General features: G+C 36.6%; 1 protein-coding gene across 6 annotated transcripts in view; it reads right to left on the minus strand.

Annotated features, from left to right (window-relative positions):
- VTI1A (vesicle transport through interaction with t-SNAREs 1A) overlaps positions 1-25,145 on the minus strand; it is a 342,609-nt gene that overhangs the window by 133,419 nt on the left and 184,045 nt on the right. For 4 of the 6 annotated variants that reach the window (XM_001498407.6, XM_014733066.3, XM_070220523.1 and 1 more), the window contains 2 exons: positions 7,324-7,394; positions 6,581-6,642 (listed from right to left, as the gene is read on the minus strand). In XM_001498407.6, the coding sequence (XP_001498457.1) occupies positions 6,581-6,642; positions 7,324-7,394 (133 nt within the window). Of the gene's footprint in view, positions 1-6,569; positions 6,643-7,323; positions 7,395-25,145 lie in introns of all 6 variants that reach the window. The other 2 variants (XM_014733068.3, XM_005602229.4) reach the window with 1 other exon arrangement.

The following is a 25,145-nucleotide window of genomic DNA, read 5'->3' on the forward strand; positions in this document are numbered from 1 at the left end:
AAATTTCCTAACAGTGATACTTGTCGAACACTGGAGGTGAAGGAAATTGCAGACTCGCCTCCTGCACCCTGTTGCTGGTTCTAGTTAATGCCACACAGTCTATGCTCAAAAATAGAATAATTCTAAAGGACTCCTTAAAAACACATCCCCTTGGGACTCCATTGGTACACGGCAGCTTGAGTCCGCACAGAGCAGACCAAGTGCCTTCAGCCCATCCTAAATAGTGGGATCTGGTAGGGCTTGTTCATTGCGTTCAAGAGCAATTGTCTGCCCATCCAGGCCAGTTGTCTGACTGTCTGTGAGGCTACTAATGCTCCATAGGAGAAGGGTAACAGTCCAGTGCAGGAGGAAGAACAGGCTGTGGAGGCAGACTGCTCAGGAATAGCTGGAGGATATTTAACAACAGTTCCTTCTTTCTTCAAACGGGAGTAATGATAGCTGCCTTACAGAGTCGTCGCGAAGATGAAATAAGATAATGTGCAGCAAGTGCCTAGACCAGTGCCTGCCACCCAGGAGCTATCAGTGAGTGCATAAGTAGCAGTGTCCTTGTTACTAAAAGATACAGTATAACGTATAATAACAGGTCTTGAAATTCTGAATTTCCCAGAGCAGTAAAATGTGGGGGGAGGCGGAGAAAGGAGGGAAACTGACATATGGTTGCCAACGTTTTATACTTCCAAGTATTTATTTTTCCGTTTGCTATGACAATTGGCTATTTTAAGGAAATTGTTCACTACCGAAATTATTTTACAGAAGAAATGGAATTATAACACAGCATATAACAGTAACAATTTGCATAACAAAAACTCACCAGTTTGTTTTTATTCTTCTCATTTCACCACTAGTTAGTGAAAACTGGCTCTGAGAGCCTTTTGTGTAGTATGTTCAAAAGAGCAAGCTAAGTTCATATCCTCATTCTGTAGCTTTCTATGTATGCAACAACAGATAGTTTACTTCACTAAGCACAGTTATTCTCATCTGTAAAATGGGGACATGGTGCTTCCTCCACAGGGTTCTTAAGTCAGATAATGTGTGTGAAGTATGGTTAGGGTCAGACACACACTTAGGGCTGCTGGTAGAGTTATCACTGATAGCTAACTTTAGATGTTGCATTCAAACGTCTGACATAGAACCAAAATTCTATGTTTAAAGCTGCAAGAATGTTATTGAAAGAGAAACATACATAAAGAAATCCAAGATGATAACTCTACATGCTGCATTCACATGTCTGACACAGGACCAATATTCTACATTTAAAGCTACAAGAATGTTATTAAAAAAGAAATATATAGAAAGAAATCTAAAGTCATTCTTTAGTTTGGTATAAACATCACCCACGTCAGTCTTGAAGAGGTCATAGGACAAAGGCATGAGTCAAGAATATAGCAAGAAATTTACTCACACAAAAGGGACCAAGATTTTTTTTAAATTCTCTTTGTAGCATTATTCTAAGCTCAGATCCTAAATCTGTTAAGTCTAAAGAATCTGAAGCAAATTCAGTCATTTTCTTCTGAAAGAATAAGTGCTTGATTAAAAGTGGAAGAATATCTTAGACATTAAGATTTTGCTATACTAATTTCAGGTCAGGACCCATGTTCATCACTAGTAAAAACAAGCCAAGAAAGAGGAATGAGATAAACTGAGAAAAGCAAAAAAAAAAAAAAAAAAAAAAAAAAAAAAAAAACGAGAGAAAAGGTAAAATGTAAATATAAGGTACTGTGAGAGAAGACACACTGTTCACTGCATAAAAGTCGAGAGTAAATTCTCAAGGACATTTTTCTCACAAGTCTTGAAAACTCTCTACTGTTGAATTTTCAAGACATTGTAATAAGGACAATTAAAATATAAAAAAATGCTTCCTGGGCAAAACAAGGGTGGGGGAAAGAATGAATTTTTAGAGAAGTCATGGCCTATTTCTTTAAGAATAAATCTGTTGGTTTAAAAAAATTATATTTCTGTTGCTTATAGGTCTTGCATTGGTATTTCTGGTATACTTACCCTTAGGAATCATTCTGACAGTATATTTAAGTTTTCCTGATGTTTTACCTGTCATTCTACCAAAGCAACAAAATCATATTTAAAATGTAAAATGTGATAGCAATGAAGGGTGGCAATTATTCCCCAGATTGACTCAGAAGTAGCTCTAGCAAAAATACATGTGTTAAATAGTAATGTATGAATAGTGCTAGTTAGGTCAACTGCATTTAATACCATCTGCTTTGTTGATATTACAGATTAATTGCAAAAGACCTCTCAACAGTTACATGCTTAAGAAGTTACTCCATGCATGCTGGAAGGATAAACAGCACTCACTTTCTGAAGGAAATATTCTGATTTTTTTAATTTGTAGAAATAGTAGGGGCAAATATAGGTAGTGTCCAGGAGAGAGGAAATTATTTGATACTAAGGTAATCATACAGAAAAAGGTGTTTTTTAAAAATATTATATATGCCATTTCTTTTTGTAAGACTTTTGCCAGTATATATATGCAGTCAATGAGCCAACATAAATTAGTAACGTGTCCTCCAAATTTATGTCAATGGAGATCTCAAATTATAACTTTGTTACATTTCTAAGGAACCCTTCAGATGCTTTTAGAAACCAGTACACTCTTACGGATAAATTATTCACTCTTCAGTAGTAAAAAGAAATACAATCATGATGTCCTTCGTTTCCTGACTGAAAATCTGGAAAACTTCTATTTTCATTTTCACTGATAGCCAGCACTGTTGGATCTGATAAGACTTCCCAGTTAAATGTATTGGGAAAAACAACACACACAAACATGCACATCCATGCAAATATATGAAGAACAACATGTACGTCTCTCAGTGCTACGGTGACACTTTAAGATAACCAATTATAATAATCAAATTTTGTGAAAGTCAATGAACAATCCATTTCTTTGGCCCCAGACACTACATGAATGAGGTCATTTGTTTCATGACCATTTTCATTATTATCTGAATACCACTTATTTAAAACTCTCTCTACATAGTCAGGAAATGACCAGTTTGTCCCTAGGTAGCTCTCCATCTTATGTCAAGCCTGAAGAAAAATTACTTTCCAGGAAATCAGCTATATCTGCATTCTGATGTCAAGTTTTACTACTATTATAATTTTGAATGGACCAATTTTTCTCCTTTGTTTGCTTTCTTTTGGTAATATGCATAGTGTAGTTACATGCAGAATAATTTATTGACTTCTTCTGGTTGAATCAGCTGCTATCGCACTAAGCTAGATATATCTCAATATTTTCTGCATAGTTTAGTTTCTTTCAAAACTTGTTCATGCTATGATTCCATAAATCACCTTCCAGTTCTCTAATTTTTTCCAAACACACTGGTTTTATAGCTTTTTAAATCATATTTTCTATTGGTTATTTATTGTCCTGGTGCCCTTTTTAATGACCAGCAAGGATTAACTGGAGGTGTAGAATCTTCAATAGCTTCCTTGAGAAATGGATAATTTTATGAATTCTCACAGCATTTTATACGCACATATTCTCTACCACACAGAAGCACTCTGAAGGCAAGGATTAAATTGGTTTCATTTGAGGATCCCCAAGGCCTTGTACACAGGCATTAATTATTTGCTGAGGAAGTGAATAAGCAGAAAAAAGAAAGGAAAGAAGGAAGGAAGAGAGGAAGGGAGGAAGGAAGGCAGAATGGAAGAAAGAAAGGGAGGGAGGGAGGAAGGAAACAGAATTTTCACCTCATTTGAAGTTGATCAAAGATTAAAAAGCCTGAATGGAGTGGCTGCCCCTTACTCGTTTTTATTACCCTCTCTGCTTTTGGTCAGTCTTACAGATAATCAGGTGGATTTACATCCAGACTTTGGCACTAGTGGAACACTGGTTTCAGCTGTCTTCACAATAGACTAATCAATATAAGTAAAATTACCCAAATAAGGGGCCATGGCATGCCATTTTTGTTCATTTTACAAATTAAAAAACAATTTAACTTTAAAAAATTAAAAATAATCGGTAGTGTTTCTTTTAAATAAAATAATTTCTTGGTTTGGTATATTTGTAGAATATTTAACTATTCTCAGTCATACAGAATTTATCATATGAAAATAAGCTTATGTTGCATGCAGGTAAACACCTACCCTGCACAAAGAGGACGTTCATTTCTTTTATACATTTTGTGAAGGTGACGGATGAGCATATGGTTCAATATTACAACTTTTCCTAAATCAGAAGCACCTGTTGACACATGATGTAGCTATGCAGTTTTGATAAGAGAATGTGACTTCTCTTTCTGAAATAAAACCTCCCCAGTGCTGGAAGTAAATGCTGTGGAACGGGGGGAGGTAACAGAGGACGCAACATCAGAGCATTAAATGAAAGACTTTGGCACCTAAACTCTAGTTCCATTTCTCCAGACTGTTTTCCCAGGGAATAATAAAAAATAATGAAGTAAAGAAGTTGATAAAATATATTTGCCTTTCCCCAAGTCCAAAATAAATTGTATATCATGTGGGAGAGTAATTAGAAACTAAAACAAAACCACTTATCCGCATTTGGTTCCCAGACTTAGGTTACAGCATTGATGAAAAGTACCTGGGCACCTTGGCTGATACCAAGAGCCCAGTTGTGCCTACTAATAAACAGTCACCCTAATGCACAGGTGGACTTAAGCCTTTCCTTAGCTCAGACATAGCAAGGTGCTGTCTATCTGGGGATTTTTATTTCTGTTTATATTCTACATAGATCCCAAAAGGTGACGAGCTGGTGACTGACTGAGTTGGCCTACAAAGAGAACTCCAAGTAGATTTCAGCAGAGTAATTTTCCTCTGCAAGCTTATGAAACAACCACGTTAGCGTGATTTCCCTACAGAAGGCCCAGTCAAAGGTTGTAGAAGTTGTTTGTGCTTCACCCTCTCTAAATGATTTGCAAATTTATTCAAACACAATATGAGGAGATGCTTTATTTGTTGAAATAACTGTCTGCAGTGTCCTGCACAAAAGGGTGAGGTACATCAAGCAGAAACATGGACAGAAATACATTGGTTTAGAAACCCATAAATCCTTATTTGAATCTGCCAACCTGAAAGCCACGTGGAGCCCGAATAAACTATTTTTCCTAAATGCTACATCTGATTAAGCCATACCATTAAATGACAGCTGAACTTTAACATTAATATGATATTATTTAAATAACCGCATGATTTTTTCTTACACTAAAAATGATGAATGATTTCTAGACAGCTCAATTGACACAAAGCAGGAGGACTCTTTAATGAGATTTGACAAAATGGAGACATATGCAGAATATTCGTTACAGCTCACATCGCAGGGGCCCTCCCAGGGAAGCAGTAGAGGATTTCTTCCTTTTTTTCTTTTTTATTGTCTATATGCATTGAAGCATTCCTTTCAATCGCCACTCCTCTGTGGATTTTGAGTTTTTCTAGGTCATTTACAGATTACTCTTAATCAGAGCATTTGGTGGTTTATGGTCCTGAATTGAGACTGTGCGTGCAGGAAAAGGAGAGGCACGTGGAGTTAGGTCCACGTTGGTTGGCAATGACTGATCAGCGTGACTGAGAAATCACATCGGCCACATTGGCCTACAGAACACTAGGCAACTACACATTTGATTGGTTCTTATGCAATCAATCTCTAAGACAGCAAACATACTTTTAGCAAATTATTATATATAGAGATATGATCAGAGAAGACTTTACTTATCTTTTCTAGTTGTTTCTATGGTATCAATGATAAACAAGATTCTCTTTAAAATTCCAATTAAGCTATTCTAGAGCCGATTCTCAACATTCCTCATTCACACTTCTATTCACAGTTTCAAACTGAAGGTTATGCTAGAGGATACTCTTATTTGGTAGATTCTGAATGTAAAATAATTCCATGCTGAATATACATAGGTGAAAATTGGCACCAATTTTCAGAACAATAAAAACATTTCTCACTCCCCTCCAAAACAACCAGAATATAGAATATTATGTACACTCATTCATTTATTTTCACATACTCTCCTGAGTATTTTCCATCAATCAAAGGTTAGTTACACATATAAAACATTAACATTTGTTTGCTTGCACATGTGAATTCAGATTATTCAGATAATCTTTACATTTTAAAAATCACCTTTAAGTATACATAAAATTGAAATGTTTCCCCAAACAGTTATCTCTTAAAAAAGAAATGAAAATAAGGCAACAGAGAGCAAAGCTAATACTGAGTGTGCTCCTGATACTGCAGGCCTGTGTTCCCTCTATAAGAAGGAGGCTATCGAAATAGAAAATAAAATGAGTCTGCTCCTGCCATGGGGACTTCCTCAGGCTATGAAAAAATACTTCATGTCTAACCCTAATTTTTTCCATAGCTTTAGGTAACCCCCCTAGCTCAAACCTTCTCTCTAATCTAAGTTACTCAGTGTGTGTTTCCATCCAAACAAGAGTTAATATCAGTGCTCTGTCATTTCAAAAGGGTCTTGACACGGGGTACTAAGAGCAGAAGCCTGCATGGCTCAAAAATGCCCAGTTGCAACCAGATGAAAAACATACTTTAAAACAAGGAAGACAGAGAGAGAAAGATAAGTCCCTACCTTGCTCTTACCTTCGCAACATCCCTGTCAGAACCCTGGAGCTCTTCCCCAAGTTAGCATCTGTTTCCCGCAGCTAGGAGGAGAAAAGTAGCATTAAAACAAAACAAATCAAACTTCACGCACTCGGATTATTTTTAAAGTACACTGGCAAACAATAATTTTGTCATGATAGAAAAATCCAATCCATAAAAAATGCTTAAATACACGAAAATACATTTTTGACACCTATTACAATCTCTGAAAATTCTTAGATTTAGAAAATTACACATAACAGAAAATCCCAGGAGCTTTAAACTGGATATTTGAACTGGATATAAAAGCAAATGTCTCACAGGCGGACAAAGTTTAATAAATATCTGGTAATTAATCTCCATTTATGAACGTGCACAGTCCTAGAAATATAAATGGAAACAAAAGAATTGAGGGAGGATGAGGTATCTTACAGCTTTCACTCTGAAAGACTTGACATGCTTCAAAATCTCCCCCAATGACCTTCTTCTCAGCTATAGAGCTAAATAAAATTTCTACCTGGGAGCATTCTGGTTGGGGGGGGACATAAAGAGTCAGCTTATTCTTTCTCCATCCTGCTCTTTTTTTCCCTCTCCCCAGACTCTCCATCCCTCCTTCACCCTAGCCATTTTTAGATGTACTTACATCTACATAACTGTCAATGTCTACGCATGTGCCAAAGACCGTTTACTTTATGTCTCATCATTTACTGAATTTGTAAAAAGACTGTACCACTTCTACTCACTCTTTCACGTGCTCTCTGTATCTTTTCTCTGTCATGACTGAGGTTTTCCAACATCTCCTGGCCAATTTGCTCTATGGAAAAGAAAATGTGAGCAAGAAAAGATGACTTTGGGCGCAAGTGAGAACAACCTTCAGAAGTACCAAATGACAACAGGTGCAAAATCAATGTTAAAGAAATAGACGTTGTATATCAGACACCTATTTCAATTTGTTCCTTTGAAAAACATTAAAAAACTATTTGATAAACTTGCCTATTTATCTGAGGTATAATTAAATGTGATTTATAATTCAACCTATAGAACATGACTATGGCAATGACAATTTAGAGGTGATATGACTTGCCCAAGGCCAGCCCAGCACACTATCTGCTAAGATAGAGGAGAGCCTAGATCTGGAAGTCTTTCCACTATTTTATCATCTTGGAACATAGCCTTTGGTGTTTACAGGTTAAAAATAAGGTTAATGAACCTGCTCTACCTTCCCGACTTCATTATCACACTGTTTTGCATATGTAAGTCAAACTCCAATTAGAATGATTTTGATTTAATGTATTTGCCCCACAAAAACAGTCCTCATACTCTCAACTACTGCACCTTACTGGTAATGGAACTATCTCTAGGCTTGTGCCCTCCTGGAGCAATGGCTTGTTTAGTGTTCTCAGCGGCTGGGGTATTTGAGTCAGGGTGAGGTGCACTTCTTAAAAAGTAGTTGAGGAGAGCTCCAGCTGGAGACAGAACTTCCAAACGCTTATACTGGTACAGGCAGGTTAGAACATTCATTAATAAGCCACACTGCTGAGTTCCAATGAGGTTTCCCCCTGCCGTGATCATCCCAATTGGTTGGCACTGTTCAGTTTTCCTCTGTCTGCACATCCTTCTACAAGACTGTAGGTATCTCCTGACCTGACAAACATTGAGCTGCTCTGAATAAATTTTTTCCCAACTCATTCTCCATCACCTGGGAGGTGCTTTATTCTATAATAGAAGAATTCCAATCTCTCTCTCTTATAATCTTGGCAACCTGTCTGACTACCTTATTCTATATTTCTTTCTTTCTTTTTTTCTCTTACACTGTCTCTTTACCCATAACCTATAACAACAATCATTTCTGCCTTATAAACTTATAGAAACATTCAACAAGCATCCATTACAATAATAGCAAATAATTTAATAAAGTCATAAGAAGTCACCATGGTAGTTATTTGGCTCATGTATACACACTGACCAACTTTTTAGAAGGACATCCTAAAAACTGTAGCGCAGTGGTTAGGCCACATTGAGAGCTTAGGCTGTGTGCTCACACGGCTTGAGCCTTAATCCCAGTGCTGCCACTTAATAGCTGTGTGGCCTCACATAAGTTACCTACCTTTGTTGTGCCTCCGTTTCTTCATCTCTAAATGGGGATAAGAATATTTCTATATCACGGGGTTGTTGTAAGGGTTAAATAAGATGATTCAGTTAAAATATTTAGCACAGTGACTGGCCTATAACAATAGTAAGCATTTATTGAATGATGATGATTGATATAAAAAACCAGTGGATGATTATGACATTGACCCCTTCCTACCCTAGGTCTGTCATAAACAACTTGAATTGCAATCTTATTTATAAGATGAAATATCTGTCCTATCCTTCTCAAAAATTGTTGTTATTGTCAAATAAGATAACCTAAGTAAAAATGTTTTGAAAGTTACAGGGTACTGTACAAATGCATGTAATTCACAGTATGTGAGAATCAAGGCATTGAACAAATTATCCTGAGCCCTCACTCTGTGCCAGGTGTAGATGCTGGTGACACGACTAGTAAACTAGATCAAGCCCTTTCACTCATGATCTTCCGTGCTATTAGTGAAGATGTAGCAGCTAAAAGGCAAATGTGACATTAGAGTTTGTATTTCATGGCATATCAGAAAAAGGACCATACATTCCTTTCATGATAGAGAAATCTAAATAATAAAAAATGCTTAAATACAATAACATAAATATATTTTTGACACCTATACAAACTCTGAAAATTCTTTCCAGGGTAGTACCTTCCCAGTATAATCTCTCCTCTCAGATTTATGTTAGCTTTTTATTATTAACTCCATACAATTTATCCTTAAGGTAAAACTGAATAAGATACGTGGTTCCCAGTGAAGACATCATAAAAGTGGAAGATGATACCAATAATGGAGAAGCAGGAAACAACTAGAATTGAACTTTTTCTTTTTTTGCATAACAACTACAATATTCAATTTTGTCATTCTATTAGGTATTACTGTCATATTGAATTCCTTTAATATAACATAGCAGTTTTAATTCATTTTTAACTTAAAATCTCTAAAGCTATGAACACCACCAATACTGTAATTATCAACAAAACACTAGTTATATATTTTCCTCCTATCAAGATTGATGTATTATAATATGTTATCTCAAACGAATAGGAAATAGGTTATTACCATGGTGTCTGTCACCAGCATAACGTTCCTAGTATTTGTGGCAGGAATAAAGCAATAAGAAAATGAAATAAAGTGAAAAATGAAATATGAATATGAATATGAAAATATGAAAGGTTTGTGATCTAGTCCTGCTCCCAAAGTACATCAAGTGTGGCACTGGAGAAGTCAACATTGGAATGCAGGCAATACATCCACAAGTCTATCAGGTTTGCCAGGGGAAAAAGTCTACTCTGAATGGATCTATAGTCTGCTACTAAAGGAATCAGTGGAACCAGAGGTAAAGAGCTCAGCCTTTTCAGGAGTCATAAGTCTCTCCCACATCCTCTTTGCCTCCTGGGAAATATCTCAGCATACAAAGTTCTAACCCCATCTGGCAGGAGAAGAGATACTGGCAAGAGGGCCCACATCCTGGTATTAACACACACACCATGCAATTGTTGGAAACAAAATTATTTTTTTATTTCTTACTTGCTACTTTCAATTTTAATGCCACAATAAAGAAAATTCCAGGCCAAGCATATTAGAAAATACTCACTCTTATGGAATGAAAAAAATTCATGCAAAGAAAGTTATATATGGTTTTTTCATTATATGTTCCCCTACCCCAATCAAACCAAACCAAAACAAGACAAGAAATTAGAGGGGATTATTCTTTAAATAGACTATCCTTGGTCATAATATTATTAGACATTTAGGGATCATTTCATCAAAAAATTAGTAACATTGTCTGGTTTACTTTTCTTGAATAATTTAATTTAAGTTGTAAGCACTCACCAAAAACACCAATAAAGAAAGAACGCAAGCTCATAGGCCTAAACCAATGCAAACGTGATATACTGAGTCTAGAGTTTTCAGTTCTTTAGACTTTCACAGTGCCTTTAGAATGGGAATAGCCATACTGCATCTCTTGAAATAACTTGACAAATCATAAATTTTATAACTACTGCACTTGTTGACTGTGAGGATCCTCCTCAGAGTAAGAAATAATGGGAAGCACAAAAGAACATCAAAACTGATGCTGGATGCTGGAATTCTACATGTCAGTATCAGCATGATAAACGAATTCCTAGAAAGAAAGTTCCTTCCTGCACTTCTATCCTTTCCACAGGGGTCCTGGGAATCATCCTGGGAGTATGGCATTCAAACTTATAAAGTGAGCTTTTGTTTCCGAAATTACCCAGAATGAATCATATCCTTGATCTGTGGCCCCTTTTATTGGGTCACAATCTACAAAATAGATTTTGGCTAACATTTCCTCTTCTTTTCAATATATTTGGGTGGCGGGTATATACAATAGGCATTCAACACTTTCCTGCCCCATAAAATAATGAAGGAAGCAGGGAACTACAAATCTAGCAAGACACTTCCTGAAGGACTGGCCTGGCATCACAAAAGATAAGAAAGACCTAGTTTGAGAAGCTTGTACCAATGAAAGCATCATTGCTCTCCATTCATAAAATATTAATGCCACCTGAACCATCATAAGACTGACATGAATTAACTTTTTAAAAAAAATTTGTTGGATTTGTATTTTGGAGATGAGCAGATTAAAATATTCTCTATAAGAAGAGAGAACTGACTGAAGCTCATATCATATCATAATATAAACATGGCTGAAAGGGAAAGAGCCTCAAATATAATTCTCCAGAAAATGTTCCACTTGATAAATTCAAAATATTAAAAAACGATTTTAGCCATTATGCCATAAGTAGTGCACTCACCAGAAAATAATGATCATTCCTCAGCACACTTAAATTTCCTTTATTTTCCCAAACTTTATTAAGGATGTGATTTCCAAAAAATTATTTTAAAAAATGAAGACAGTCAGTTAAGTCTTCTCTAAAGAACTAAGAAAAGGTAAGGTCATTTGCTGGCACTCAAAAACTTCATTAGCAATTTTAGTAACAGGTAAAAGGCATTCACAATTATCCAGCTATTGTTTGCATATGGGGACTTCTGTGAAGTGTAGGAGTGCATAGAAATACTGTAAAAGAGCCATTTTGGAAGCATGTGTTTTCATATGTATATTGCAGAACACTAACCAGAAAGATGAAAAACACAAAGTAATATTTCCTAACAATTCGGAGTACTGAATTTTGGACATGGCTTGGGAACCCCTGGCCACCAAATCAATGAAGGTAAAAACGTGATGCTTCAGGAGATCAAAGAAAGTCACATACAGCTTTCCCAGCGGTAGCTGCTCATAGACTGGTGGGGTCAGCCATTCTTTGGCATTTAGCACACCTTCTTGGACACTGACTTTGGTATCATGCCCTGAGTGGGGAGGTTATCCTCAGTAGGGGTGTTACTCAGGCATGGAGAGTCTTTTGAATTCCTAACACCTGGAAAGGCGGGGGAATGGAAAAGACTGTTCCTTCACCACCTTCGTTATTTGACAATTAAGACATGTGAGGAACTTCTGCCTCCAGTTAGGATGCAGAAAGATGCAAATGACCACTCTCATAGAAACAAGAAAAACCCAGACAAAATAATTACCATTCTTTTCTAGGGGAAGTTCAGTGGACGCAAAGAAGCAGCTCTGATGGATTCTAGAGAGAAACAAGGCCCTCATATGTGAGCAAAGAGCCGTGGCAACATTCATACCTAGGGCAAGTGCCCGGGCCGAGTACAGGTCTCCCACTGAGAGACTTTTTGGGGATGTGGAGAAATCAGTCAAACAGCATACGACAATGTAGTCTTACAGGACAGAATGGAATCTAGAGGAGCTCCAAACACAAAAACAAACTGCCTGGTCTGATAATTCTCTAATCTCCACATTTGCCAAGGAAGAGGCAGTGGAGGAGAGGCTGGTTAGTAAAGAGAAATCACATATTACCACACATTCTTATGGTATTTTCATTCTGAGACAGCATCAGAGTTCAAACAGGAACCAAAAATAGCGGAAACTGTGGACCAACCAATACTGATAAGATTTTTAAAAAAGCAGCACAGACACAGGTTGTGGGGGCACTAATCTCAGAGGAATCCAGTCTAATTAAGGATTCAGCTCAGCACTAGCTCAACTTAATTTTGGGAAGAATCTGATCAGGCCATTAATCAAACACTAGATAGAATAAAATGCTTTCAGAGGAAAATAAATTCAAAATGTTTATATTTCGGATTTTGCTGTTATTTTTTACACTATGTCTAGAATAGTGTACAAATTACAAGATGGCAAAAAAGCAGGGGGAAAAAGAGAATCTTGAAGTGAAAATATAGTTGATCTAAGTAGACCAAAAGATGACTTAGTCATTAGAGGGAGCAGATAAAGATTTTAAAACAACTATGCTAACTGTTAAAGAATTTATTAAAAATGGTAAACATAATGGGTGAAGAGATGGGTTTTTTAAGAAAGAAATGGAAACTCTAAAAAGGAACCAAATGAAATTCTAGGATAAAGAAATACGCATATGAATTCAATTCATAGGATGGATTGAATAGAATATACTTCACTATACAAGAAAGGATCATTAAACTTGAAGCTGGGTAATAGAAATTATCCAAACTGATGGAGGAAAGAAGTTTGAAAAAAAAACACAGCATCAATAATCTGTGAGATAATAACAAGTGGTCTTATATACATACAATCAGGTTCCCAGGAAAAGATATTCCCAGTGAGACAAAGAATAGGATGGAAGAAGTATCTGAAGAAATAACAGCCAAAATGTTTTAAATTTTATTTTAAAAAAAAGTCAACCCACAAATCAAAAAAGTTCAACAAGCTTTGAGCAAGATAAATACAAAAAACCCCCACATCTAGTCACATGATAGTCAAATCTTTGAAAACTAAAGATAATTAAAAATCTTAAAAGCTGCCAGAGGGAAAAAAGACAAATAACATGCATGAAAGCAATGATAAGAACAAGGGCTTGAGTTTTTGTCAGAAACAATGCAAAAAGACAATGGAACAACATCCCAAAGTGCTGGGGGTGGGGTAGGGGGACTTCAACCTAGTATTCCATATCCAGTGAAAATATTCTTTAAAAATAAAAATGAAATAAAGATAATTTTAGGTAATTGAAAACTGAGAGAATTATCCAGAAGGACTGAGCTATAAGAAATGTTAAAGGAAATTCTTCAGACCGAAGGGAAATAATAGTAGATGGAAATTTGGATCTACTGAATTTAGATCCAAATAAAGTAAAAATAATAACAACATGTGTAGAATTAAATATATGAAAAGCACAGCACAAAGGCTGGAGAGGAGGTAAACGGAAGTATACTATTAACTGGTTTTTAAATTACATGTGAAGTAGCATAATATTTATTCAAGGTAGACTGTGATGTTACGGATAGAAATTGTAATCCTTGAGCTTCTCCGTCCAATATGGTACCCACTAGCTAAATGGGGCTATTTATATTAACTAAAATTAAATGAAATTTAAAATTCAGTTTCTGCATAGCCCTAGTCACATTTCAAGTGCTTAGTAACCACATGTGGCTAATGGTTACTGTACCGACGAATATGGAAATACCATCTCTAGAAGGATCTCCAAATTCCCTTTGTCTTTAAGATCCACGTAAAAGAAATAAAGAAGTATTCATTTGGGGTTTAATTTAGCTAAACTGGGCCTCAGTTTCCTTAAAAGCAAAATGACAGTCTTAGACCAGATAATGTTAGTGCCCCTTCTGGCTCTACAATATTAGGACTCAGTGACTGTATAAAATCTCAATGCCTCTTTTTCTATCGAGCATTTAAGCAAACTAGAACACAAGGGCCAAACCAGGCCCACAAACGTATTCCCATACTCTGCCTCCCAGACAATGTTAAAAACAACAAACAACTCAAATTTAAATGCTTTTAAGCAGGTCATACACTCTCTAGTTTGCCCAAGTCTCCAACACTGGACCGCTTCACACAGTAGCCTGCTTGGCCTCCAAGGACTTTTGCATTTACTATGCAGTACAAAATATTTGCAGGCACCTTGATGATGACGTTATTAACAGAAAATTATACATTCATATAAACTGAAGGTAAACACGCATTCTAAGTAGAAATGCAGCAAGAGTATGCAGGGCCAGGTTTCTTTCTTTTTTAAAGCAATTATGATTTAACACTACCTCCTGAGCAGCTGAGTATATATTCCGTTTTGCTTTAGGATGATCAAATCTATCATTAAGCAATTAAAAAAATCATCAGCGCTATTTTCATCAGAGTCATGGTAGCAGAACCTTCCCTTAGTCACCTGGTTTGCTGCAGATAATTAACAAACACTATTCCCAGAGCCCTCAGACATCAGTCAATGAAGCTGTGCTACCAATAATGATGCTCGGGAATGAGCAGGTACTATGTAAATTGAGGTTGTTAAACAAAAGGAACCATGTTAATTACAGCTCCATTCAAAACTGAGAATGAATCTGTTCTATTCTATGAAACAAGACCAGAGCAGCAGGAAGGACATCCCTTTTTTCACAATTCACTAAAGAATGTGAAAGCCAGGAGACGAAGCAGCAGAAAACCTGAATGGGCAAAACTGTCAAAACACATTCCAAAGGCTCACTTGCGGAATTTACTGAACGTGTATTCACTTAACAGATGAGGGAGACCCGTTCAGCATCACCCAGATCTCCAGGTTGAATGAATTACTCATTCTGAAAAAACAAAAAGTGCTGTGAACTATTGAAAAGTGACCAGAAAGTCATTAGAAAGCCTTTTTAGAAATCATTATAGGCAGAGTTAACCACTATCTCTACTCTTTGTGAACTAGAACACATTTCTGTCACTGAATGTATAACATTCTGACTATCTGCTTAGTCAGAAGTCACTCTTGGGTGGACTGCAGAACTAACGTGGCTAGCAAACATGTTTTGCTTTTATGAAACACTATTTTAAGTATTTCTGAACTGATTGGCAACAAAAAAAAATTTTAAACAGGAGATTTCATATAAAAAGCTGGACTTGTGGCTTCTTTTGAAATTTGGAATATGTGGAAACTGGGTCCCCATTCCCACTTGGTAAACTCAGACTGGAACTGAGTTATGGCTGCCCCTTTTAGAAGAGTCAGGTACTACGGAGCGTGCCACCTCCCCACCTGGCCCGTTTCACTCCTTTATGTTGCTGCTTTGCTGTTGTAGGACCTGAGTCTGTGACTCCTTGCTTATATATTCTTCCTTCCCCATTAGATTGTAAACTACTTTAAAGATGAGGCCATTTCTTAGTGCTCTTAGTATACGCAGCATTTTAAGAGGCAGTGCCTGACATACGCAGGTGGTCAGGAGATTTTTGTTTCTGGGAAACTCTGACCTTGAAAATACGGTCTTCCAAAAATTTACAATACTAGAAGTACAGACTTTTAGAAGAAATATGAGCCTTAAGAGCAACTGCACAGATGAGCCAATGAGGGTGCAGGGAGTCAGCGGTGGAGATCATCCGAGTCACCCTGCTAATTACCGACAGAGCTGCAACCGTGACCTAAGCCTCCCAACTCCCAACTCAGAGATCTTGACAGTAAAAAAAATAATAATAATAAATTTAAAAGTGTCCTGTCCAAAATGCATTACAATGTGGCTGACAAGGCGTTCTAATACTTTAGTAAACATTTACAATGTCAGTGCCAAGAAAGGCTTTTGCAGTAACTTGGGCAAGAGTGAGAAAGGAGACAGTCTCCACATTCCCTAACATTGTTCCCATAGAAGAATTACAGCATCTACAGAGAAGTATGCTGTGATTTCATGGTTGGGACTGGAATCACTTTCTGTTCTTCACAAATTACACAAACAGCAAAAAAGTCCTAGGAGTATTATGTTCTCATTCCAAACCTTCTGACTTCAGTATAGTTTTGTTCTTTTAAGAAATTAGGGGTCAATTCTCACATAGAATTGTAAAACGTCCCACTCACTGACCCCTTTTCTCCACTCTCTAATCACAATGGCAAGTGAATAAGTTATTCTTAACAAATGAATCAGGTGAAATGGAAAATTGAATATATTTGAATTGATTATTGTTTCTGTGAAAAGCAGGTAATCAGGAGATGACATTCCAACCTCTCCCCTTACTCTCTCTCTCTCTCTCTCTCTCACACACACACACACACACGGAATAAAACATATTTACTTGGCTTGAGACACATGTTCAGCACTTAATAGGAGAACACTTTATTCAAGGTTTTTGGATGGAAACAGGGACAGATAAAATCATATAAACTCAACTATCATACGCAAATACCAGATGATAATAGAAGTTTTGGCCTTGACATTCCTTTTCCTGATTTTTTTTTCTGGTCTTAATTCTATTCTGTTTGAATTGAAGCTAGAAGGGAAAGGTGGCCTGAAGGATGAAATCACTTCTCTCCTTTTGATTTGGTATGTGGCAATAGACACAAGTCAACATATAAATACACAAGGAATAGACACATACAGCTTGTGATCTTCAGGTTTAAATACTAAAAATTAGTGAAATCACATTGAGTTGAAAACATGAACTGGCTTCTTTCACTTACCTTAATGCTTTCAAGGTTATTTATGTTGTAGTGGGTATCATTCCTTTTTATGGCTGAGTAATATTCCATTGTATGGATATACCACATTTTCTTTATCCATTCATCCACTCATGGATATTCTGGCTGTTTCTATCTTTTGGCTATTGTGAATAGTGCTTCTACGAACATTAGTGTACAAGTATTTGTTTGAATGATTATTTTCAACTCTTTTGGGTATATGCATAGGAGTGGAATTGCTGAATTATGTGGTAATTCTGTGTTTAACTGAAAAACACAGTTTTTCACAGTGGCTATATTTTACATTTTACATTCCCATCAACAAAGCATGAGGGTTCCAATTTTTCCTTGGCCACACATTATTTTCCCTTTTTAAAATTACAGCCATCCTAGTACACGTGAAGTTATATCTTATTGTGGTTTTGATTTGCATTTCCCTAATGACTAATGATGCTGAGCATCTTTTCATGTGCTTGTTGGCCATTTGTATATCTTCTTTGGAGAAATGTCTATTCAAGTCCTTTGTCCATTTTTAAATTCGCTTGCTTTTTTGCTGTTGAATTATGAGTTCTTTATATGTTCTGGATACCTAGACCCTTATTAGACACATGATGTGTAAATATATTCTCATTCTATAGGTTTTCTTTTCACTCTCTTGATAGTGTCTTTTGACATACAAAAGTTTTTAACTTTAATGAAGTCCAATTTGTCTATTTTTTCTTTTATTTCTCATGCTTTTAGGGTCATATCCAAGAATCCACTGCCAAATCCAGGCCATGAAGATTTATCCTTACATTTTCTTCTAAGAGTTTTATAGTTTTAGTTCTTACACATACATCTTTGATCTATTTTGATTTAATTTTTGTTTATGGTGTGAGGCAGGAAGCCACAGAGCTGTTTTTGATTTGCACAAAATATTTAGACTTAATCTGGAAGGAATTACTTTCTTCCTATACAACTTATATATGTAAAAAAATCTAATATACACCCTAACTCAAAGCCTAGACCAATATTTTCATTGATTTGATAAATTAAAATGTTATTTTTATACAGCATTTTTTCATGTCTTGACCCTTCTGAGCACACTGAAAGCAGACACCTAGGTTAAAATAGGAGGAGGGAGCATGGATATACTGAATAAATAGAAAACAGAAATTTATTGAGTTTGAAGAAACACAGGGCAATGGGCTACAGGCAGGGAACAGGCCTTGAACACTGACACTGCTAAATTTGAGCATCAAGAAACACAAAGTTATGGGGCCTGCAGGGTGGTGTAGCACTTAGGTTTGCACGCTCCGCTTCAGTGGCCCAGGGTTCGTGGGTTCAGATCCTGAGCATGGATCTACACACAGCTCATCAAGCCGTGTTGTGGTGGCATCCCATATACAGAATAGAGGAAGATCGGCAGAGACGTTAGCTCAGGGCCAATCTTCCTTACACAAACACAAAAGAAATACAAAAGTTAGACTTAAAGGATGATCAACATTCAAGAAATATCAGGCAGGAAAATCATGTTGGAAATTTAGAGGGGAAAATTGAGAAAGTAGGAAGACTGACATTAAAGGTGACAGAAATTAAAGAAATGATTAAAATTTGGAAATAAAAATTCAGAGGGATAAAAGAAGCCAGTTTCTTTAACTTTCCAACAAAATGTCACTTCTGCTATCCACATATCTAGTCCCGAGAGCAAAGTGAACATTCGTATGTATGCATGCCATACATACTGCCACTCTTTATTTAATCCCAAACATCTGGCAGATATCATTAATCAGTCACATTGCCCCTGAACATACCTTGCAACTAACTCTCTCCTCGCAATGCTCCAGGCAATCAACTCCAATTGATGAGAGTTAGCACGGGGGATAAGACCTATTTGCTATCGTGGGTCTACAACACGGAGGTCTTTTTTCAACTGACAACAGAGAACACCCACTTTTCAGCTAGTGCTCTCATTCTTGAGTTTTCTGCCATTTATTTCCTTCAAAAGCCTGAATGAGATGACTGAAATTTGAAGTGGACAGTCAATGGCAAAGTTCTCACCTTGTGGTGTCCTTCTTTGTTTTTGGACCAGATACACTTATGGAACTTTTAATAAACAGAGTTGTGCAGACCTCATGCTAGGCTGACTAAATTAGAATCCCTGGAAGTGGGGTCCAGACATGTATATTCTTAAAAATTTCTAGAAGTCATGTTAAATTCTTTGTCAAGGACTGCTGGCCTTCATTTCTCAAAATTCTCTAGTACTACATATCTGGCCCCCATATAGAACTTTACCCCTTTAACTCTGCACCTTTGGTACTCATAAGATTTACTTAAGAAATTACAAAACAAGGGGCTGGCCCCATGGCCGAGTGGTTAAGTTCGCGCGCTCCGCTGCAGGCGGCCCAGTGTTTCATTGGTTCGAATCCTGGGCGCGGACGTGGCACTGCTCATCAAACCACGCTGAGGCAGCGTCCCACATGCCACAACTAGAAGGACCCACAACGAAGAATATACAGCTATGTACTGGGGGACTTTGGGGAGAAAAAGGAAAAAAATTAAAAAAAATCTTTAAAAATAAAAAAATAAAAGAAATTACAAAACAAGGAATATTTCTACTGCTTTAGTCAAGCTGATTTCAAGAATAAGATTCATCACATTTCTTAGTTTGTCTTTTTAAAGACCACCACCACACTTCCTCCCCTTCCTGATTAAAAAAATTTTTTTGACAGTACAGGAAATAATTCACTTTGTACTATAGAACAATGCAAGCTATGTAATCCAACATATTTTCTTCTTTGGCCTGAATCCTAGGAAGCTTTGGGTGAGTTTAATCCTTAAGTGTTAAAGCATTTCTCTAGGATTTCTTCTCCGCCCCTGCCCAAATCTTCCTGTTCCTTCTTGGCTTCTGTCTTCTGTCCTGGGTTAATTTTTTCTGCTCTTGATATACCTACCCAAGCTCTTATTGTAAGACACTTCTTTTTGTGGAAGTAGATGGGGCACAGATCAATCAATAATCAAAAGTAAGCTAGATTGTTAAAATACAGATTCCTGGGCCCCACACCCAGGAGGTCTGGGGCAGGGCCCAAGAAGTTGCATTTCTAATAAGTTCCCAGATGCTGCTGAGAGAACCCCTCTTCTAGAGTATGAGTTTGCAAACTAGGGTCCTTAATCCAATTCAGTCTGTAGCCTGGTTTTGTAAATAAAGTTTAACTGAAACACACGCAAACTCACAGAAGTAAACCAGAGCAATCTACAGAGGACTCTAAAATCTAAAGGGGAGAATTTATACTATATCATGAAGCAGACAAAAAGATGGAGATAATTTATTCTTGAATAACTCTAAAGCAGAAGGGCCCTGTGTTTTAGACACTGACATTTTGAAAGGTAGAAATTAATAAAACTCAAGAGAAGGGAATTGGTGAACAAGTGGAGAGAAGCATAATAAAAAAGGGTAGGTGATCTGATGGTATATTACGGCAGAATTTTAAGGTGATGTGACCTTTGTAATTTCTAAACTTGAGATGTATGGCCTATAAAAGATTCAAACTGAGCCTAAATTATTGTCTTCCTAAAAAAAGAACAGATATGAAGGAGCTAAAGATTTCCTAATATTTATGCTATCCTTCTGACATTAAAGAAAAGGCTAAATACATATGGATTTTGATAATCTAGCTCATCAGATGGCAACTGCTGGTCAATGTCAGGTGAAGGACAGGAAAGAATTATTCAATTTTGTAAACTGAAATATCAGTTTGACCTTAGAAAGGTAGTACATAATCAAATATGCACTTAGAGACTTCTTTTAGTAAAACTCCTAAAAAAAATAGTTTACTATTGTCTGCCTTTCTTAGCAAGCACTATGACATTGGGAGTTTCTAAAATACAGAATAAAACACAGCCACTATTGTTTCTAAATACAATAGACAATTTATTAGGCTTCATTGGCAAGGCTGTATATTGAACTTATTAGCAAAATTCTAAGAAGAATTTTTAATTATATCTCAATAGGCTCTATCAGGGAACCACTAAAATTGAGCCTTTCATCAAACTTCCGTGTGAGAGTATTAACAAGTTGAGATGAGACTTTTTTGAGGGAAAAAGGCATGTACGCTTACACCCTTGGCAATGAAAAAATGCCTTCATTCATTCAATATATATCCAACAAAAGTTTATTGCGTACAGGCTGTGTGTAAAATACTGCAATGAATGTTTCCCTGCAGGGAAGGTTTTTTATTTTTGGCTCCTATTTATTGACTGCTTCATTGTATGCCAGCCACTGTGCTAAGCACTTGACAGATACTGCATTTAATCTTCACAACCACCATATGAAGTAGATTATTATTAACCCCTTTAAAGACAAGGAATCTGAGGCTCAGAGGGTTAAGTAATTTGCCTAATGTTGGCCAGTATTCAAAACCCATGTGTGATTGATCCCTGAGCTGATGGTTATGGCCAGTGACACACACCATGCTTCGACTAGCCCATAAATGGCCAACATCACAGGCATTCTGGCCTGGTAATTTGAAGCAACACTTTGGACAAACACATAATAAAAAAGGTAGGTAGATATTTTATGACTTTTTGAATGTCATAAATCCAATACAAGCATGAGAGTATAAGATAAAATTTAAAAACGACTATTTCTACTTGAAAGAAAGAAAAGCAGGATGAGTTTTCTAAGGCCCAAGAGCCTCACATATTATATGGTCTACTGCCCAGTCCCAGCTGACCTGTTTTTCCAACTCTTTATTCTACCCTCAATTTCAGAGTTCTCAATTCCTCTCCAGGATTCTGTGCCTTTTGTTTTTTTGTGAGACATGCGGGGACTGCACACTCACGGAGACAGTAGTGACTGCCAATGTAAAGATCACTCATTTCTGGGGACCAAATTATCTCTCTGGTCTGTTTTCACCACCATCTGTCTGTATCGCCTTGTGACTATCTTCACGGTGTTACTCACGAGGATGGCAGGATTTAATTTCACTGAGGACTTGTCTACACTGAAGTTCAGATGTTGTTCTAAGTAAGCACTGGCTCAACCACAAACCCAAGCCCCTTCCTATGGTCTTTAATTCACAGAGTTGGTGGGTGGTTTTCCACCTGAAACAAAGAAATTTTCATTACTATAGAATTCTCAACATTCTACTATACTCCACTGTCAACATCCTGTTAGGAGACATGGCAATTTCTAAATGGTCAGAAATCAGAGGACTGTGCCCCTTTTCCATTCCTGGCAGAGGCCAGTGTTCTCAGGAAGTTTCAGGAAATATATCAAATAATAGCCCTATTGCTATAAAATGTCCTTTGATACAACAGGAATGGATAAAGTGGACTTCCCTAACTTTCTATTTCAACCTTTTCTTTCTTGGAGGAATCATCCTTAGAAGCAGGAGTCTAAAGTCCATTCATTTTTTTCCTCGATATACTGAAAGCATACTCCTAAACAATTTTTAAAATTATTATTATCACAACTATTATTATTCTAATAGGGATATAAGTTTTATCAAAAAGGGACTGGGATCATCAACTACTAGAGTGGTTATTCCATTAAGAAAGACAATGCCAATATCTTTTCTACCCAATTTAGACATCGAGATACTATAAACTATTTTGTCACAATCATAATCTCATCTGAAAACCATCTAATGGGCTACTTAAGCATAAAAGAAACTAACTCTGAAGACAGCGCTGCTCCTCTCTGTCGACTTTCTAGAGCTAAGGAGGACATCATCCCAATTCTAGCTGAACATGGCAGATCAGCTGGTTTTGAATGTTGCTTGAACTGCAGAGCAGTACTTAAAATTATGGTCAATATGAAGGGAAGAAACAATAACCTCTTTAAATCAAAGAAGTGATTTACAAAATAAAGACTGGGCAAAAGACTTATTCAACCTATTGAAGCAGTTAGTCATACAAACAAATGAGAATGTGAATCATACGTTAGAAAGTCAAGCTTAGTGAAAACACAAGAAAATATCTTCTATGTATTTAATGTAAGTCAAAGTTCAGACAATAAAAAGGGCTATTTTAAATTCTGCATCTCGTCACTGGGAGGACATATTTAATGTGAAGGCAGATGGCTTCTTTTCTTGTAGTCATAGTTGAATGTACAGAGACAATACTGAAGAGGATTATAAGAAAGCATCTGGAGCCTCATCTAGCGGAGAATGTGTCTTGTACATCTGTATCCTCCCCACCATGTCCAGCATGTTGCAGAGCCCATAGTAGGTACTAAATAAGTACTGTACGTGATGTAATGTAATAAGCTATACTTCAAATTATTGGTACCAATTCAGTTTTGGGGACTAATACACCGGGAGAACCCAGATGATGCCACAACATAATGAAACTTCTTTTTTCACACAAACAGAAAGCTCAGGAAGCTGGTGAACAGCTCAGCAACCTAGAAACTGGCTGTGCAGAGCACTCTTTGAATACGAATTAGCAGTGGGTAATGGCAGCATATTTATGAGGTCTCTTGCCGGGTCCTTTCCTCCTGTGAATGCTGTATAATTCATTGCGTGCGCCCTGACCCCAGTGCGCTCCTGTTCTGACAAATCATACTTGATTAAGACAAATCTTTATTAGTTAGGTAGTCAACTTCCCCATTTATCACTGGCAAATCCCATTCTCCTCTCCAGGTGCCGGAAAAGTGACTGAAACATTAAAAAATAACACATACCCAAACATCCAAATACAAATAAAATATTTGTTATACACAGTAAGTGAAACCAGAAATCTCAAAGTCTTGATAGATGATTAAAAAAATGATTTAATAGGTATTTTTATACTCACTGACAAACTCAGACCCACTATACATTTCACCCAGGCTGAGGAATTGTTAATTAGGGATTTTTATCTCCTACTAAACTCTTGTTTGAAAGCAAAATGTCATATTTAAGAAACTGTATTACAAAATTGGAGGCTCAAAACACTGAAATAAAAAAAAGAAGACTGCTGAGTAGAGAGAATGTTTAAGGCTCCTACCAAAAGAATAACAACAACAAATCTTTTAAAAAGAGAGACAGAATAAGGCAGAATGAATTCAAAATTATTCTTGATTTTTCAGTACCATACGAAAATGCATCTCTTTTTGAACTGTTTGCAATGTTTTCATGAACTTCAATGTTGGTTTACCCTAAAGGTGATTTAATGAGTGGATGATACTCATTTTAGAGTCTGGTGCTCTGAACTTGGTACCAGAACCATTCGCAGAAACTTGACAATGAAGCCATCAGGAACAAAGAAGCTTGCCATGTCCTAGGATTGCCATTGAATATAATAAATAGGATCTTCTGACAAGTTTTAAAAATTCTCTAGTTTCATGGAGGTAGAAATTGGCACAAACCATTGACTTTCTTTCCTTAGTGAGAACAAGAGAGGGAGCAAGATGGAATGAGAATGAATAGGTTTGAGCTGATTTTCATTTCTCATATTTTTATTCTTAAACCCTGACTCCAATGGAGGAGGAAGATCTTTTTACTTTTTTCATAAGAAGCTACTAAATCAGTCCAGATGTGTAATTGATGAGTAATTTCTACATAGATTATCTCATTGTTCCCTTTAAAAGCAATGCAGAGACAGTGTGTAATACAGGAATATTTTACAAAAAATTTCTAAAGAAACGAAAATTTCTAAAGACATGTGAGATCCTAAACATTCTGCACTGATAATAAAGAAACCCATACGTAACTTATGAGGAAAACTCACTTTTAGTTTTGACAACTTGAATGAAATGCCAGTTAACATTATATGGTATGCATATCATATTTTACCTTATTGATGTCCTTAAGTGGTAAATGGAAAGTAACATTCACAAACATTTTGCATGCTGAGGCTGTCTTATATTTGCCAAAATCTCCCATTTAGAAAATGTGGATACATCTTGAGAAATGAGGTCAGAGCTTGGTATGAGAGACTTCAAAAGAACACCTAGTGCTGTGGGAAATAGTGTGTTGATGA

Source organism: Equus caballus, chromosome 1, assembly GCF_041296265.1.
Source record: "Equus caballus isolate H_3958 breed thoroughbred chromosome 1, TB-T2T, whole genome shotgun sequence".
In the NCBI taxonomy this organism is placed as follows: Eukaryota; Metazoa; Chordata; class Mammalia; order Perissodactyla; family Equidae; genus Equus; species Equus caballus.